The following is a 16,146-nucleotide window of genomic DNA, read 5'->3' on the forward strand; positions in this document are numbered from 1 at the left end:
GAACTGCATCCTGCCGATGCTTCTAAGGAGCAAGGAAATAGTTCCCAGTCGGACACATTTTAGATTTAAAGCAAAAGAACAGCAAGAGCTTCTCAGTCACAGAGATAGACTTGGTGGGCTTGGGCTCCATTTTTTCTTTTTTAATCTCACATCCTACAGACATTCATGAGTCCAGACCCCGAGATGAGAATACAGGTGGTAGTCTAAGCCCCTGCTTTCCTGAAGCTCCCCGTCTAGTGAGGAACAGCTCAGTGCTGAGGGAAGAGGTTGGGAGACAGTCCCAGTCAGGCTGCACTTGCTGGCTGGGCTTTTCCAAAAAGAACATTTACCAAACTGCATCCTTTTTAAAGACAGGAGCCAGATTTCCATGTTCAATTTTCATACTATGTTAATCTCCCGCACCTAGTGGATCACTTAGAGATGCTCAGGAGAGGCCTGCAGAAGAAGGCAGTGTTTCAGAGTCCAACAGATAGGAGTTTGCATTCCCCAGTTGGGGAAGTCAGCAGTAATATAAAGGCACACAGTGTGGGGTCCAGCAAATACCACTACATGGTGATGTTACTGCCTTTTCCCATCTTTCACTCTAAGTTTGAGAAAAGGTGGACGTTCACTGGAACCGTTAAAAGGCCTAGCCTCTAGGTCAGCTGACCGCCTGTGAACGCTCACGAGGGCCAATTTGAGAAGCTGTGCTTATGGAGCATAAATTTCTGTTTTGAATTTGGTCTGAATTCTGACTCTTTTTACATGTGGGGATGGCAAGGCCCTGGTGGTTATTTTGAAGGATGCAGTGCTTGCTTCAGAATTGGTTCCTTGCCAAATCTGACGGGCCAGGGCTGGGGATGGAGCAGAGGGGGTGGTGGTGGATGTGGGGGTCACACACCTCCATGCTACTGGCTTGTTTTGTAGTACATGCCGTGCGTGCGTTTTAAGTCACTTCAGTCATGTCCAACTTGCTGTGACCCTACGGACTGTAGCCTGCCAGGCTCCTCTGTCCATGGGATTCTCAGGCAAGAATACTGGAGTGGGTTGCCATTTGCTTTTCCAGGGGATCTTCCCGCCTCAGGGATTGAACCCGAGTCTTCTGTGTCTCCTTCATTGGCAGGTGGGTTCTTTATTGCTAACTCCACCTGGGAAGCCTCAATTGTAGTATATGTTTATTTAGCTATATTTTAACTTTCTAAAATTTATTTTCATTCTTTAAAAATAATTCTTCACCCCTTGCCTCAGAATAGTTCATGGATTTTTTTTTTTTAAACCAGCAGAATTTCCCTTTTGAAGAATTAAATTCAGTGACATTATCTGATCTGACCAAAGACAAAGTGTGAGACCATTAGGATGAGTAGTAGAATCCACAGGGGTAAAATTTATCAATCTTTTAAATTTCTTATTTAAATGGGATTCTTTCCTGGATCAGACTGGGTCCATAACCCTGTCATCTGAATGAGATCAATGAATAACACTTGAAAATCAAGGAACACCTAGAAGTCGTGAATATTTTTTGAAGTGTTTTATCATACAGAGTTTACAGTCTTTAATTGGAACACAGCAGTCATGGACATGTGGGCTTGCTTTTTATTGACTCAACTAGCTTTCTAACCTGGACAGTGTTTGGAATATAAGTGATTTTGTCAGCGATACTGCAAAGGACCAGTACATTCAGGAAGTGTTCTGCTCCATTTTTCTGTCTTTAGCTGAAGGCCGTATCCCAACAGTCCAGTGTTCATATTCAGAGCAGAGAACATCTGGATCAAGTCCGCCAGCCAAGGAAACAAACTGAAAACCAAAATGATCCAGTCGTGGTTATTCTGACCTCCATTTCTAAGACTGACCCTAGAAATGTTATGACCAGAAAGTTAAGAGCCAAGCCACAAAGGATCCATGAGTTTGATCTTGATTAGAGAAAAAAAAAATGGGATTTTTTAAACAGTCTTTTCTATATCATATGAAAAGAATCAAAATAATAACCTGGTATTAGCCCCCATAAGGTGACCACGTCTCTTAGAATCATGAACCTCCTGAGAACTTATGACCGAACACCAACCTAGGACATTTTGGCGTTGAAAATGGTCTCAAACTATTTACATTGCCTTTTCCTGTGAGTTTTAACAGTGAAGTGGGTCCTTCCCTTATTTCTAAACACTTGGCTTTCTTGTATTAGCATCAAGGTGAGCAGAAGTGCCTAAAATCACAGCATCATTTTTTATTGCTCGGAGGGGGAGCTCATTAATGTCCAATTGGGTTTAATACTGGAATTGTTTTTGTATTTAAAACTATCTTTTGTAATCTCAATGTAAGACCAGAAAGCTGTGCCTTGCTTAGAGTACAGTATTTCCATCTTAGAAGGGAGGGAGGCCCTATACCTAGGGCTACCGTATAATTTAGCATCCCTCCCGGGTCACTTTTGAGAGTGAAAGAGAACTTTGCTCATAACTGCATCAGAATGACAGACAAACTCTGAGGTCTCTCTCAGGCAAACCCTGCTATACAACAAGCTGTGGAAATCACCCATGATCCAATACATCTTGCCACAAAGACTTGCAGATCAGTGATTTCCTGTTATATTTTTAAACTTTTATTGACTTAGCTATTCACTTTTGACTGGGCTAGGTCTTAGTTACTGCACTCGGGCTTTCTCTAGTTGCAGTGAGCAGGGGCTACTCTTCGTCGTGGTACAGGGGCTTAGTTGTCCTGGGGCATGTGGGATTTTTCCGAACCAGGGATTGAACCCGTGTCTCCTGCATTGGCAGGCGAACTCTTAACCACTGGACCACCAGAGAAGCCCGCAGATAGTGATTTTTAAGAAACTTCTACTTTTCCATAAGTTTTTCCTACCTGCTGTTTTAATTGCTGCAGACTCTGTTCTCAATGGTATTCATGATTCCAGATGATAACCAGGAACTGTTTTTGCCTGTGCAACAATTGAGTATAATAATGGCAGGAGGATGCCATGGGGTGGGAGGTGAAGAGAGACAGAGGATGAGGAAGTGAAGGCAGTGAATTTGCAGAAAGTCAAGCGTCTCAGTAAAACAACTGACAAGACCGTCTGCTGAGAGGACTTGAGCATCGAGAGAGTTCCCAGGGAGTGGCCAGAGTTTGGGATGTGTTCGGGGGTCATCCCATTTGCACTTTCAGGATGAGATCTAAATATTTAACCTTCAGCTGGAAGAGGGCAGTATTCAGCACCCTGTACCCCAAGGAAACAAAGCCAAGAGCACTCATGCGTGAAAATCTTTGTTTCAGAGATAAAGACAAGGCCAATTAACGTGGTGGGTCAAAAGGGCTCTCGCTTTATTTCTACAGCTGTTTTCTTCCCCGGGTGACTCAGCTTGGCAGTAGCTTGCCCACAACTCGAAGAAATGACTCACACACCTTCACTAGCAAGATGCTAGGGACTGCGAGGCTCCCAGCTGCCTACCAGCCGAGCCATACTGTTGGCTGTCCAGGTCATACTCGGGTTAAACTCAAGGGGAAGGATATTTAGGTTCTTTCTTTCCCAGTCCTGTGTACAGTCACACTGGGTGTTACTGTGTGCTCTCGTTCCGCATGATTCAGGCTTCCTCCTCACCCCCTTCATGGTGGCACACCCACCATGTGCCTAGCGTGGAGTTTGCAGATGACTCAATGTCCCCGTCCACAGAGAACACCCAGTCTCTGGGTTCTTGTATTCCCGCCTGCTGAGTCATGTCAGAGCCATTTGGGGGTATTTGGCTTTGAAATAGTAGCATTCAGGCTGTCTTAGCCCTGTCTCTGTTTAGGGGTGGGAGGTATAAGAAAAGGGTCGTTCCTGTCCTCCACAGTTTGCTATTCAAACATGGGCCTGTGGCACTCATCTCTAAGGCCAGGATGGTGGTGCTAGCAGTAGTCGCTCAGTCGTATCCGACCCTGTGACCCCACAGACTGTAGCCCGCCAGGATCCTCTGTCCATGGGATTCTCCAGGCAAGAATTCTGAAGTGGGTGGCCATGCCCTCCTCCAGGAGATCTGCCTAACCCAGAGATCAAACCTGGGTTTCCTGCATTGCAGGCAGATTCTTTACAGTTGAGCTACAGGGAAGTCCTAAGGCCAGAGTGGTGGTTTGGTTTAGTTGCTAAGTCATATCTGACTCTTTGCAACCCCGTGGACTGTGACCCGCCAGGCTCCTCTGTCCAGGGATTCTCCAGGCAAGAATACTGGAGTGGGTTGCCATGTAGTGTCTGATATTTCATTGTGTCTTAAAATTGCAGCAAGATTAGAGACCTCAATCTTGTTACTGGTGCTAATCCCTTAAGGATTAAATATGTAGAACCACATTAAAATCTTGCTAGTATTAAAAAACAGATTGCTGTAGCTCTTAATATCAGGTTGGCCAAAAAGTTCGATCAAGTTTTTCCATAAGCTGTTATAGAAAAACCCAAAAGAACTTTCTGGCCAGCCCAGTAAACGCACCCAGGATGCGGTTCCCAGACACTGAGGAACCGAGGGTGTTTGGTAACTGACATTGGGTGGAGATCTTGGGAGGACCCAGTGTCTACCCAAACTCTGATCCTGGAGCTGGGCAGACACCATGTCTTTGCCTTTCCCTTGCCTGGGAGAGACAGCAGCCCTGCACAAACACCCAGCAGCTTGTCCAGGATTACGCAGGCCTGGCCTTTTATCCACATCAGAAGTGCTTGGATTGAATTAAGTTGCAGCTCCTAAAGCACCTACACGATTAGTTGTAACTGCTCTTCAGAACCCGCCTGCTGATGCAGGAGACTTGGGTTTGATTCCTGGGCCAGGAAGATCCCCTGGAGAAGGAAATGGCAACCCACTCCAGTATTCTTGCCTGGGAAATGCCATGGACAGAGAAGCCTGGCAGGCTATAATCTATGGGGTCATAAAACAGTCAGACACAACTGAGAGACTAAACAACAATATTTCATTTAGCATAATGTCCTCAAGGTTTGTCCTTGTCGCAACATGTATCATGATTTCCTTACGTTTTAAGACTGAATAATATTCCACCAAATACATGTACAACGTCTGGTTTATTCGTTCATCTGTTGATGGACACTTTTGTTGCTTCCACCTTTTGACTGTTGTGAATAAAGCTGTCATGAACATGGGTGTCCTTAAATGATATTTTAAAAAAGAATTCTTTAAAAAAGAATTAAGCCCTTTACCTATATCATCTTACTTAGTCCTGACTTCACCAGCTTCTCAAGGGGACACCAGCTGGTATCATCCCTCCCGGGCACACTGGGCCCAAGTGCCTTCTCCATTCAGAAGTCTCCTCTGTGTTTCTGAATGGGTCTGCCTCCCTTGGCACCTGTCCCTACGTCACCAAGAACATTTTACCCTAATCCCACAGAACATCTTGGCTGTCCCTCTGGACTGAAGTTTGTCTTTCCTTCTCCCCGATGGCAAGGCGATCCTGTAAATAACATCCACTTGGTACTTTTCTCAACACCATGAATCATTGTACATGTGGGTATAGCGTCCTGTTTTGTAGCCTAAGACGCTGATCCCTAAGAGTATCGCTCTTGCTTTTGTTTTCATCTGTGTGTGAACTGAGGTGCTCATGCACACCTTTGTTTTGATTTCAGTGAGTATGGGATGGGTTTCTCAGCACTCACCCTTGAAGGAGCATTGCACATGCGTTTGGTAAATGGTCCCTTCCCTCATGGGTGCTACTTATGCTGTGTTTCCTCATACTGAGGGGCCTCTGGAAGCTTCTCTTGTTCAGTTGCTAAGTCATGTTCGACTCTTTGCGGCCCCATGAACTGCAGCATGCTAGGCTTCCCTGTCCTTCGCTATCTTCCTGGAGTTTGCTCAAACTCATGTCCATTGAGTCTATGATGCCATCCAACCATCTCATCCTCTGTCTCCCCCTTCTCCTCTTGCTTTCCATCTTTCCCAGCATCAGGGTCTTTTCCAATGAGTCAGCTCTTTGCATCAGGTATGCAAAGTATTAGAGCTTCAGCTTCAGCATCAGTCCTTCCAATGAATATTCAGGGCTGATTTCCTCTAGGATTGACTGGTTTGATCTCCTTGTTGTCCAAGGGACTCTCAAGAGTCTCCTCCAGCACCACAGTTCAAAAACATCAATTCTTTGGCACTCAGCCTTCTCTGCAGGTAGCCAAAGAGAAGTCTTTGGCTTCTCTCTCTACACACACCCCCAAAATACCTGCCGTCCCTCAGCATCCTCAGGGAACTGGTTCCGGGACCCTCTTGGACACCAAAATCCATGGATGCTCAAGCTCCTTATATAAAATGGCATAGTATTTGCATAAAACCTAGGCACATCCTCCTGTGTACTTTAAAATAGTGGTTCCCAACCTTTTTGTCACTAGGGACCGGTTTTGTGGAAGACGGTTTTTCCATGGGCCAAGGTGGGGGATGGTTTGGGGATGATTCAAGTGTTTTACATTTATTGTGCACTTCATTTCTATTATTATTACATCAGCTCCACCTCAGATCATCAGCCATTCGATCCCAGAGATTGGGAACCCCTGCTTTAAAACATCTCTAGGTTACTTATAATACCTGATAATACCATGTAAATACTATGTAAATAGTTGCTTATGTATGACCAAGTTAAGTTTTGCTTTTTAGAACTCTCTGGGACTTTTTTCCCAAATATTTTCGATCTGTGTTTGGTTGAATCTGCAGGTGTAGAACCCACAAATACAGAGGATGGGCTATGTACTTACATTTCTGTCTGTCTGTCTGTCTCTCTCTCTCAATGCCTTGGCATCCACTTAAGTAACCCTCCCAGCTCACATTTTCTCCAAACTGTGTTGCATCTGAAATGACCAAGTCCTCTTACCTCTCTGTCCACAGGCTGCACCTGGGAATTTGGAGCCATGGTAAACTACATCAAGAAGACATACCCCCTGACCCAGCTGGTGGTTGTGGGCTTCAGCTTGGGCGGTAACATCGTGTGTAAATACTTGGGGGAGACCCAGGCCAACCAAGAAAAGGTTCTGTGCTGCGTCAGCGTGTGTCAGGGCTACAGCGCACTGAGGTGAGTGATCCTGGCCGCGTGCCCCCACTTCCTCCTGCCACTGGTCCTCCAGTCAGCGTTCGTTTATTGAGATGTCCCCAGCACACCAGACACTGGCCCGTGAAGACCTGGGGAAATGCTGGGGCCGACTAAGCAGAAGTTTCTGGGTCTTGATTCCACCTTGCTTTGCTTCCACATCATATGCTGGAGTGGTCCTGTCAGACCCCTTCAACCTGGGATATGCAGCTGTATTTTGGGGGTCAGATCTGTAATGAAATAAGCCAAAGCCCACCCCTTTAATAGCTGCTGTTTCCCTTTGGAGTCTCTGAGATGACTAACGTTCTTCATGCTCCAGGAGTTTTATAGAACTGTGGGTTTATGAAAACACAGGAGACTTGGCAAACCAGGGTCTGAGAGCTGGATCACCTTATGACCCCAACCCCTCCTACCTGCCAAAGAGTTGGGTCTCGGATGGCATCTGGAAGGGATCTGTAGAAACCGTTTAATCCGTGCCCTCACCGTCAAATAGTCATCTCTCTCAGCATCCCAGGATCACACATAAGAGATGACCTGCTGGGTAGAAGTTTACTTCTCCCCTTAGTCTCCTGACAACAGAAACCCGCAGAGTGCGTCCTAGGAGGGCACTGTTGTCTGCTCTGACCTCCCCGCCCAGATCAGTGTTGTCCTCGATCACTCCAGAGTCACCACGCACACACACTCACACACACACACACACACCCCCATACATATACACACATACACACTCATACACATTCATGTACACACACCCATACACATAAACACTCACAAACATACACATTCATATATACACACCCATACACATACACACATACACTCACACACATACACACTCACACACACACACATATACACCCATACACATACACACTCACACACATACACATTCATATACACACACATCTCTCTGGACTCTTTAAATGCATTCATATTTTTTCCCGTACTCACGCCTCGTGATAATGTATTTTGTATTATAAATGGGTAATGCAGAAATCTAAAATCACACACACAAAAATAAACAACAAACTCCCTGCCCTGATTGATCCAGTCTAATACCACAGACCTTGTAGATAATCCTTACTTTTTGCCTCACCTGTATCTCTCGGTGTAGTTTAAACCTATTTTGTCATTTTCTAATGGATAAGGGGCTATCTTATTTCTGAAAATATCTATTACTGGAATTTGAAATCAACAAATCCAAAGGGCAAATGCAGGCTCAGAATTCAGCCTCTGCCAGAGCCTTAAAGCTGGGCCAAAATGGAGAATTTATTTATTTTTTTTTTTTTTCAAAATGGAGAATTTAAATGTACCCCAAAATAGACAGGAAACACTTGCCTGCTGGAACCTTTCCTGAGGTCCAGGGCTGAGGCCTGTGTCCCAGTGGTCCTCACCTGCAGTATGGGGGTGACAATAATTGGCACCTACCCTGTGGCGCCATGGTGGAGTCAAATGTGTTCATGAGAATGAACTACTGGGAACAGTGCCAGGCACGTAGAAAGTTGTCAGTAACTACCAATTATCATCATTATGCATTGTAAAATGAGAAGTAGGCTACATCAGTGGATCACAAAGACCAATCTAGAGAACTAGTGACTGCCACACTTCGTTAAGAATCACTTGGAAAAAAAAAAAAAAAAGAATCACTTGGAGGATCGTGATAAAAATAACTTCATTTTCTCGGGCCCCAGCCCTGGAGATCCTGATTCATGAGTCTGGGGCATGGGGCCAGGAATCTGCTTGTGGGCACATTTCCCAGGCGACTCCTGAGGTGTTAGCCACCTTTAGCAGTCACTGGGCCCAGGGGCCTCAGTGGTCTCTCCAGCCCTAGTGTTGCAGGCTAGGTTAGTCTCCCCATCCTCCTGTTGGGAATCCTCCCTTTCAGTTCCCCTCCACACTCTGGTTTGAACCGGGACATGTTTGTTCCTGTGTGTTGACTTGGCTAGAAATACTCAACTCCCGATTCTCAGCCATGATGTAACCAGAGTTACCCAAAGCCCCATCCTTGCCAGTAACTGGGATCTTAGAGCAATGAGCAGAGGGCCCGCCCCAGGATCCCGGGGAGACCCACTCTCCTCTGACTAGCGGTCCAGTTTTTGGCCAGGCTTCTAGGATCTGTAAAAATCAGAGTCCCTTCCTAAACCAAGCGCTGTCAAGTGACTAGAACACTGACTTTGTGTTCAGAGAGCACTGGGTTTGACAGGAAGGAGAATGTAGGACAAGCTTGTTTTCCGTGTTTTTTAACGAGCAGAATCATAATTAACAGCCTCATTTCATTTTGCTGCAACAGCGCCATCTGCTGTTGGCCAAGCACACGACGCGCACAATTGAGGATCCTAGGTACGGATTTAAGCTAGGAAGCTAACCAACATCTGCGAGGGGCTCCATGCACTTTGCAGACGTGGTCCACACCACTTCTCTTTGAGGCCTCAGAGATCTTCATATTCATAATCATTGTCACATCAGTTGTCTGCAAAGAGGAGAGAAACAGGCAACTTTATCCTTTGGAGCAAAGAGATCCAGACTCAGATCCTACACCCTACACACAGGAAAACTGGAGGCAGATCAAAGAGACACGGTCATCCTATGTGTGTGCTGGGGCCACTCACGGCTCAGGTCCCCTCATCGTTCTAATGAGATCTACTCGCCAGGAGACAGTGCCTTACTTTCAACCAGCGTAACCTCTTTTTTCCTGCCAAGGCTTGAGGGCAGTGAGCCTTTTCAGCACTGGAATGGTGGCAGCCTTGCTTCCTTTACACGGAGGTGGAGCGGGGAGGGCCCGTCTGCCGCTGCAGGGGCCACACAGGAGTTCATGCTTCGGGTAAATCCCTCCCCTAGTTGAGTCTCCAGAACCGTTTGTCAGTGATCCGTCCCCTCCCTCTGGCTTCTCATCCCATAACGCACCTCCCCACTAGCCAGAGGCTGTCCTAGGCTCAGAAGCCAGCCCCCGCTTGCTGTAGTTAGCAGAGTCTAGCTGCTGCTGAACTAGTTCATGCTTGATGAGGTGCTGAACCAGCAAAGGAGGGTGACAGATGTCCCCAGACTACACTGTATCCAGCAGACTTAACTCATTCCCTCAGCACAAACAGCTGCCAACTAGCCCTGGAAATGTGTGTGTTCAGACTCAGCCTAACTCTCTGGTTTAATAAATCACTTAACGCTGTTAAGAAGACATGCTGCATGCTCTGTTGTTCAGTCATGTTACGACTCTTTGCAACTCCGTGGACTGTAGCCCGCCAGGTTCCTCTGTCCGTGGGATTTCCCAGACAAGGAGACTGGAGTAGATTGCCATTTCCTTCTCCAGGGGATACTCCTGACCCCTGGATTGAACCCACGTCTCCTATGTCTCCTGCATTGGCAGGCAGATTCTTTACCACTGAGCCACCTGGGAAACCCCTGATTAGAAACTGGGGCATCTTGAAAGGACTTTATTGATTGAGATAGGTAGATATATGGATGCGTAAAGCACTTCTTGCCTGAGCCATCTGGTTCCCAGGCTGACATTCTCTTTATCCTCATGAGATGCACGCCCAGGAGCCTGCCCATCCCCCAGACCTCTTCAGCTGAAGAGGTCAGAATTCAGACCCATTCTTAACACCACCAGTTGGCCATCTCTCCACTCACTACATGCACCCCTGTCTGCCTAAATTTCACCCACTAGCAGAAGCAATGAAAACAATACCAAGGCTCCCAGGGCGACCTCTGTCAGGCCTGAGATGGAACTGCCTACATACCTCACCCATAGAACAATCTTGGTGTGAATATTGCTTCTCTAATTCAACCTCCTAATTTGACAGATAAGGACACTGAGGCTTGGAGAGGTGAAGTGGCTTCCACAGAGTTTGGTGAACTACCCAGTGGGGTCAGATGGGCCATAGCTCCAAGTCTCTGTGCTAACTCATGCCCATTGGGAAGCCTGGACATCTTGTTAGACCTTCATCCCATCACCAGCCCCATTCCCTGGAGCCTGGTTCTGCCTCCTCCTTCTCTCACTGCAGAAACATGGCATATAAATTGGAGCCTGGCTTCAGTGGGAGCTGAAATTCCCAGTGAGGTTCTTGTTGGGCCGTGTGTACAGTGGTTCCAGACCACTGCTGATCTTTCCTCAACCCTAAGAAATAGTTGATGAGTTTCATAGTTAATGGTTAAAACTGACTTTAATCTTCAGCTCTCCTCCTCAGGGTAGATAATTTTCAGGAGATCATAATCCAGAAGATTTTCTATTTTCTGTCTTCTTCTCTTTCTCCTTCTTCATTATTATGGAACATTTTAGGTACATACAAAATAAAAGCAATGGAGTATTGGACCCCTGTATATCCACTACCAGCTTCAAGTGTGCTTAATTTTTGGCTACTCTTATTTCCTCTGCACCTCTTCCACACATCACTCCCCTGTAAGCTGGATTATTCTAAAGCAAATCCCAGACATTATGTCATATCATTTGTAAATATTTCACTTGGTAGCACTAAAAAGACTCTAAGAACTTTTTATTTTTTTATTTGTAATTGGCGTGTAATTGCTTTACAAAGTTGTGTTGGTTTCTGCCACACAACTAAACCTGAGTCAGTCATAAATATACCTATGTCCCTTCCCTCTTGAACCTCCCTCCTACCACCCGTCTAGGTTGTCACAGAGCACCGGATTGAGCTCCCCAGCAGCTTCCCACTAGCTATCTGTTTTACATATGATAATGTATATGTTTCAGTGCTGCTCTCTCAATTCGTCCCACCCTCCTCTTCCCTGCTGTGTCCACAAGTCTGTTTCCTATGTCTGCATCTCTTATTTCTGTCCTGCATATAGGTTCATCAGTACCATTTTTCTAGATTCCATATATATGCATCAATGTACAGTATTTGTTTTTCCCTTTAAGAACGTTTTCTTAAACATAACACAATATCATCATCACACCAAAAGATTATTAATTCTGAATATTAATAGCATCCTGTTTGTAGTCAGTGTTCAGATTTCCTTGATTGTCTCACAGAAGTTTTTTAACAGTTTCTTTCAATCAGAATCCCCATTATGTCCACACACTGTGTCTATTGATTTGTCTCTTCAGTTTCTTTTAGTTTATAGGTTCCCCTCTCTTTCATTTCTTCTCAGTTTGTTGTTGGTGCTGGTACTGAAGAAGTCAGATTTTTTTTAAATATATGAATGGATTTTTTAAAATAATACAATGATCTCAATTATGCTTTATTAAACTAATATAAAATTAAGTTCAGTCCCTTAATTTTATACTCAAAGGTGATGAAAGATATCCCTTAAATATACTGAATGATAAACCAAAGATGCAAGGAATCACTGTTGGCCAGTGTTGACTGAGTGAAGCATTGGTCCCAGCATCCTTATCCCAGTCCCTCCTTGAGCCCCAGGCCCCCATGAGTCACCAGAGCCTTTCAGTGAGTGGTATCTCGGGTTGGGATGAGATGGTTGGGTGGCATCACCAACTTGATGGACATGAGTTTGAGCAAGCGCCAGGAGTTAGTTATGGACAGGGGAGTCTGGCGTGCTGCAGTCCATGGGATTGCAAAGAGTTGGACACAACTGAGCGACTGAACTGAACTGAACTGAACCTCTGGGGTTATTCAACCGAGAAACCCACAGAACTGGAGCATCTTCTCATAGCCCAGGTTTATGACCAGTGCCTCCTCGCTTCCCTGCGTCTGCTGTCCCTCTGACATGAAGGTGATACTGACAGAAGCAGCTAGAAGGTCAGCAAAGGGAGGACTAGATGCGGGCAAGACCATTTCTTTGTTTCTGGACCATCAACTTTCTGAGGGAGGGGCTGTTTGGGTCCAGTGCAGAGAAGAGGGACCCAGCCTGGCAGCAAGGTGCAATTCCCAGACTGGGTGACACCCTTCTGTGACACCCTCACAGACCAAGAAGCAGGTGCCCACAGCCCTGCCTTAGCTGGGGTCCTGCCTAAGGTGATCTGGCCCATCCTTTCTACTCTTGACGCCTCCAGCCCCTCATGGGTTTATAGAATGACCTTTTAACTTTTGAAGGCAATGTTAGTCTTCACTGTGTGCTTTAGCCCTTGTTTTATGAGCATGTCACAGGCCATTAAACCCACCAACCCTTTCACTTTTAACTTCCCACTAGCTTTTATTTTTTAACTGTGATGTTATGGGAAATGCTTGCTATGCCAAAACTGAAGTGTGACAGCTTTTGGGAAATAACTTTCATAACTCCCTGGGTTTATATATATATACATATATATGTGTGTGTGTGTATATATATATTTGAAAATGTTTTATTTGTATTTCTTTGATTATATTTTTCATTTTAATCAAAGCTTTTTTTGTAAATTGTTTTGGTCATGCCATTGCCAATATTTTTGCTTTTATTATTTAAATTTATTTATTTTTAATTGGAGGATAATTGCTTTTTGTTGGCTTCTGCCATACATCAATATGATCCTTGTTTTTTGTTTTTGTTTTTTTAATACCTATGAACCATCCTTTCTCTCAGGAGTCCTCTCTCTGGCCATCTGGGAAATGAGACAATGTGGGCATAGTGACACCCAGATTCATTCCCAGGGCGGAATCAGGCCTTGAGACTCAGAAATCTGCAGAATGAAGGTTAGCAAGGACGCCATGGCAGCTGTGTTTGGGTTCACACCCGAGGGAAGAAAGCACAGAGTGAGGAGGGCTGAATGGCAGCCTGGGAGTCTCCACCTTGGTGTTTGTTCACCTGACATGTGGGCAGGGAAATCTGGCCGCAGAGGCGAGCAGAGGAGGCTGGCCCTGCTGTCTCCTCCCGCCGCACAGGGTGGTGATCCGAGCACGGATGCTTGAGTCACGCCAGCCTGGGTCACACTCAGCCGTTCCTGATCGATCTGGTGGGACCTCTCTGAGTCTCTGGTCTCCTGATCTGGAAGTGGGGATATTACCTGTCTAGCGACCCCCCTGGAGAAGGAAATGGCAACCCACTCCAGTGTTCTTGCCTGGAGAATTCTGTGGATGGAGGAGCCTGGTGGGCTACAGTCCATAGGGTCGCACAGAATCAGACACGACTGAAGTGATTTAGCATGCGTGCATACATTGGAGAAGGAAATGGCAACCCACTCCAGTGTTCTTGCCTGGAGAATCCCAGGGACAGAGGAGCCTGGTGGGCTGCCGTCTGTGGGGTCGCACAGAGTCAGACGTGACTGAAGCGACTTAGCAGCAGCAGCACCAGCAGCAGCGAACCCCCACCTCACATCAGAAGGCCTTGCTTTGCCAACCACACACTAGCTCTGGAGGCAGAAAGACTCAGGACCACCCCCATAGCCGTGCCTAGAGGGGGCAGAGGGCCTCGATACTTCTCCCTCCATTCCTTGCCCCTTAAATGTTCTAAGACTAATCAAAAGAAAGCTCAACTTATATGATTTTCCTTTGCCTTGCAAATGGCAATGAAAGAAGTGTTTTATTTTTTTTCCCTTCCCATTTTTTAAAAATTGCGTTGAATGATTCTTTAAACTCTCTAGTGTTTTACAATTTAAAAAGTTTCAAGTGCCATTTGCAGAGACATGGATGGACCTAGAGAGACTGTCATACAGACTGAAATAAGTCAGAAAGAGAAAAACAAATATCGGAGAGCATCACCAATTCGTGGAAATCTAGGAAAGTGGTAGAGATGACCTTATTTGCAAAGCAGAAATAGAGATGTAGAGAATGAAACTTATAGACACCAAAAGAGGAAGGGGCAGTGGGAGGAACTGGAAGATTGGAATTGACACATATACACTACTATGTATAAAACAGATAACTAATGAGAACCTACTCTAATAGCACAGGAAACTCTACTCAATGCTCTTGTGGTGACCTAAATGTGAAGGAAATCTAAAACATTGTGGGTGTGTGTGCACATACGGCTGATTCACTTTGATGTACGGCAGAAACTAACACATTGTAAAGCAGCTATACTCAGTAAAAATTAATTTTAAAAGTTTCACACACATGATTCCGTATAATCCCATAGTAACCCTTCCACCCATAATGCCCTCTCCCCTTCCCTCTCCCCACCGATAACCACTAGTTTATTCTGTGAGTCGGCTTCTTTTTAGTTTTATTCGTTAGTTTGTTGTATTTCTTATACATTCCACACAAAAGTGATAAAATGAAGTGTTTTTAGGTTTTGCCACGCACTTATCTTCTCCACACACCCTGTCCCTACGCACGGTCCTGTTATGAAGCCAGAAAAACTTGCTTGCAGGGTAGAAAGCCAAGGAGAGATACTGTTCGAATGAAATCAAAGCAGGTCCTGTGACAAAGACATAGAGATGGAAGAGGAGGTCAGGAGTGTCTCTGGCAAAGCCCGTGGCCCCAGAGACCTTTCGGGCTGGGGCCTCTCGTTGAGCAACGTTCATTCACTTAGTGTTCGGGTGGCTCTGCCCTTAGTCTGAGGACCAGGTGTTCGAGCCCAGGTTCCTGCCAAGGTAGCCGGTCCCTCCAGTGGCAGGAACTCTGCCTCCTCCCCCCGCCAGCCCCTTCTCTCCGCTCCAGGACGCCCCCCTCCTCCCCTTCTCACTCTTCCCTTGTGGCTCTTCCAGGGCCCAGGAGACCTTCATGCAGTGGGACCAGTGCCGGCGCTTCTACAACTTCCTCATGGCCGACAACATGAAGAAGATCATTCTCTCGCACCGGTGAGGCACCTTCCCTTCCCTCGGGAGACAGACTGTACCTTTGGTTTTTTTGGAGTTTTTCTGGCTGCAGCAGGTCTTCATTGCAGCCTGGAGGATCTTTAGTTGCAGCATTTGGGATCTAGTTCCCTGAACAGGGAATCGAACCCCAGGCCCCCTGCACTGGGAACATGGAGTCTTAGTCACTAGACTACCAGGGAAGTCCCCAGACAGTGCCTTTCTGAGCTTATTTCACTAAACGCCAAAATTCCTCTTTCTCTAGGAAAAAAAAAAAGAAGAAGGCAGGGTTGGTGCAGATTCTCAGCTGACTGCTTTGTGACTTGGTTAGAAACAAATTCATCCCAAGCTGCCGAATTCACAAAATCGATATCTGCTTCCATACTTTTCAAAAAGTTCAAGAAGGAAGAGAAACCATTTCCACACCATTCTTTCCCAAATGAGGGCCATCCTGGGGCTTCCCTGGTGGTCCAGTGGTTAAGACATCGAGCTTCCACATGCAGCCCAAAAACTTTTTTAAAGTTTTA

General features: G+C 45.9%; 1 protein-coding gene across 1 annotated transcript in view; it reads left to right on the forward strand.

Annotated features, from left to right (window-relative positions):
* The window catches only part of ABHD2 (abhydrolase domain containing 2, acylglycerol lipase), a 107,722-nt gene that overhangs the window by 76,902 nt on the left and 14,674 nt on the right, over positions 1-16,146 (forward strand). Inside the window, exons 6-7 of the mRNA XM_043921482.1 lie at positions 6,801-6,984; positions 15,533-15,625. Coding sequence (XP_043777417.1) covers positions 6,801-6,984; positions 15,533-15,625 — 277 coding nt within the window. The remainder of the gene's footprint in view (positions 1-6,800; positions 6,985-15,532; positions 15,626-16,146) is intronic.

Source organism: Cervus elaphus, chromosome 13 (assembly GCF_910594005.1).
Source record: "Cervus elaphus chromosome 13, mCerEla1.1, whole genome shotgun sequence".
NCBI lineage: Eukaryota > Metazoa > Chordata > Mammalia > Artiodactyla > Cervidae > Cervus > Cervus elaphus.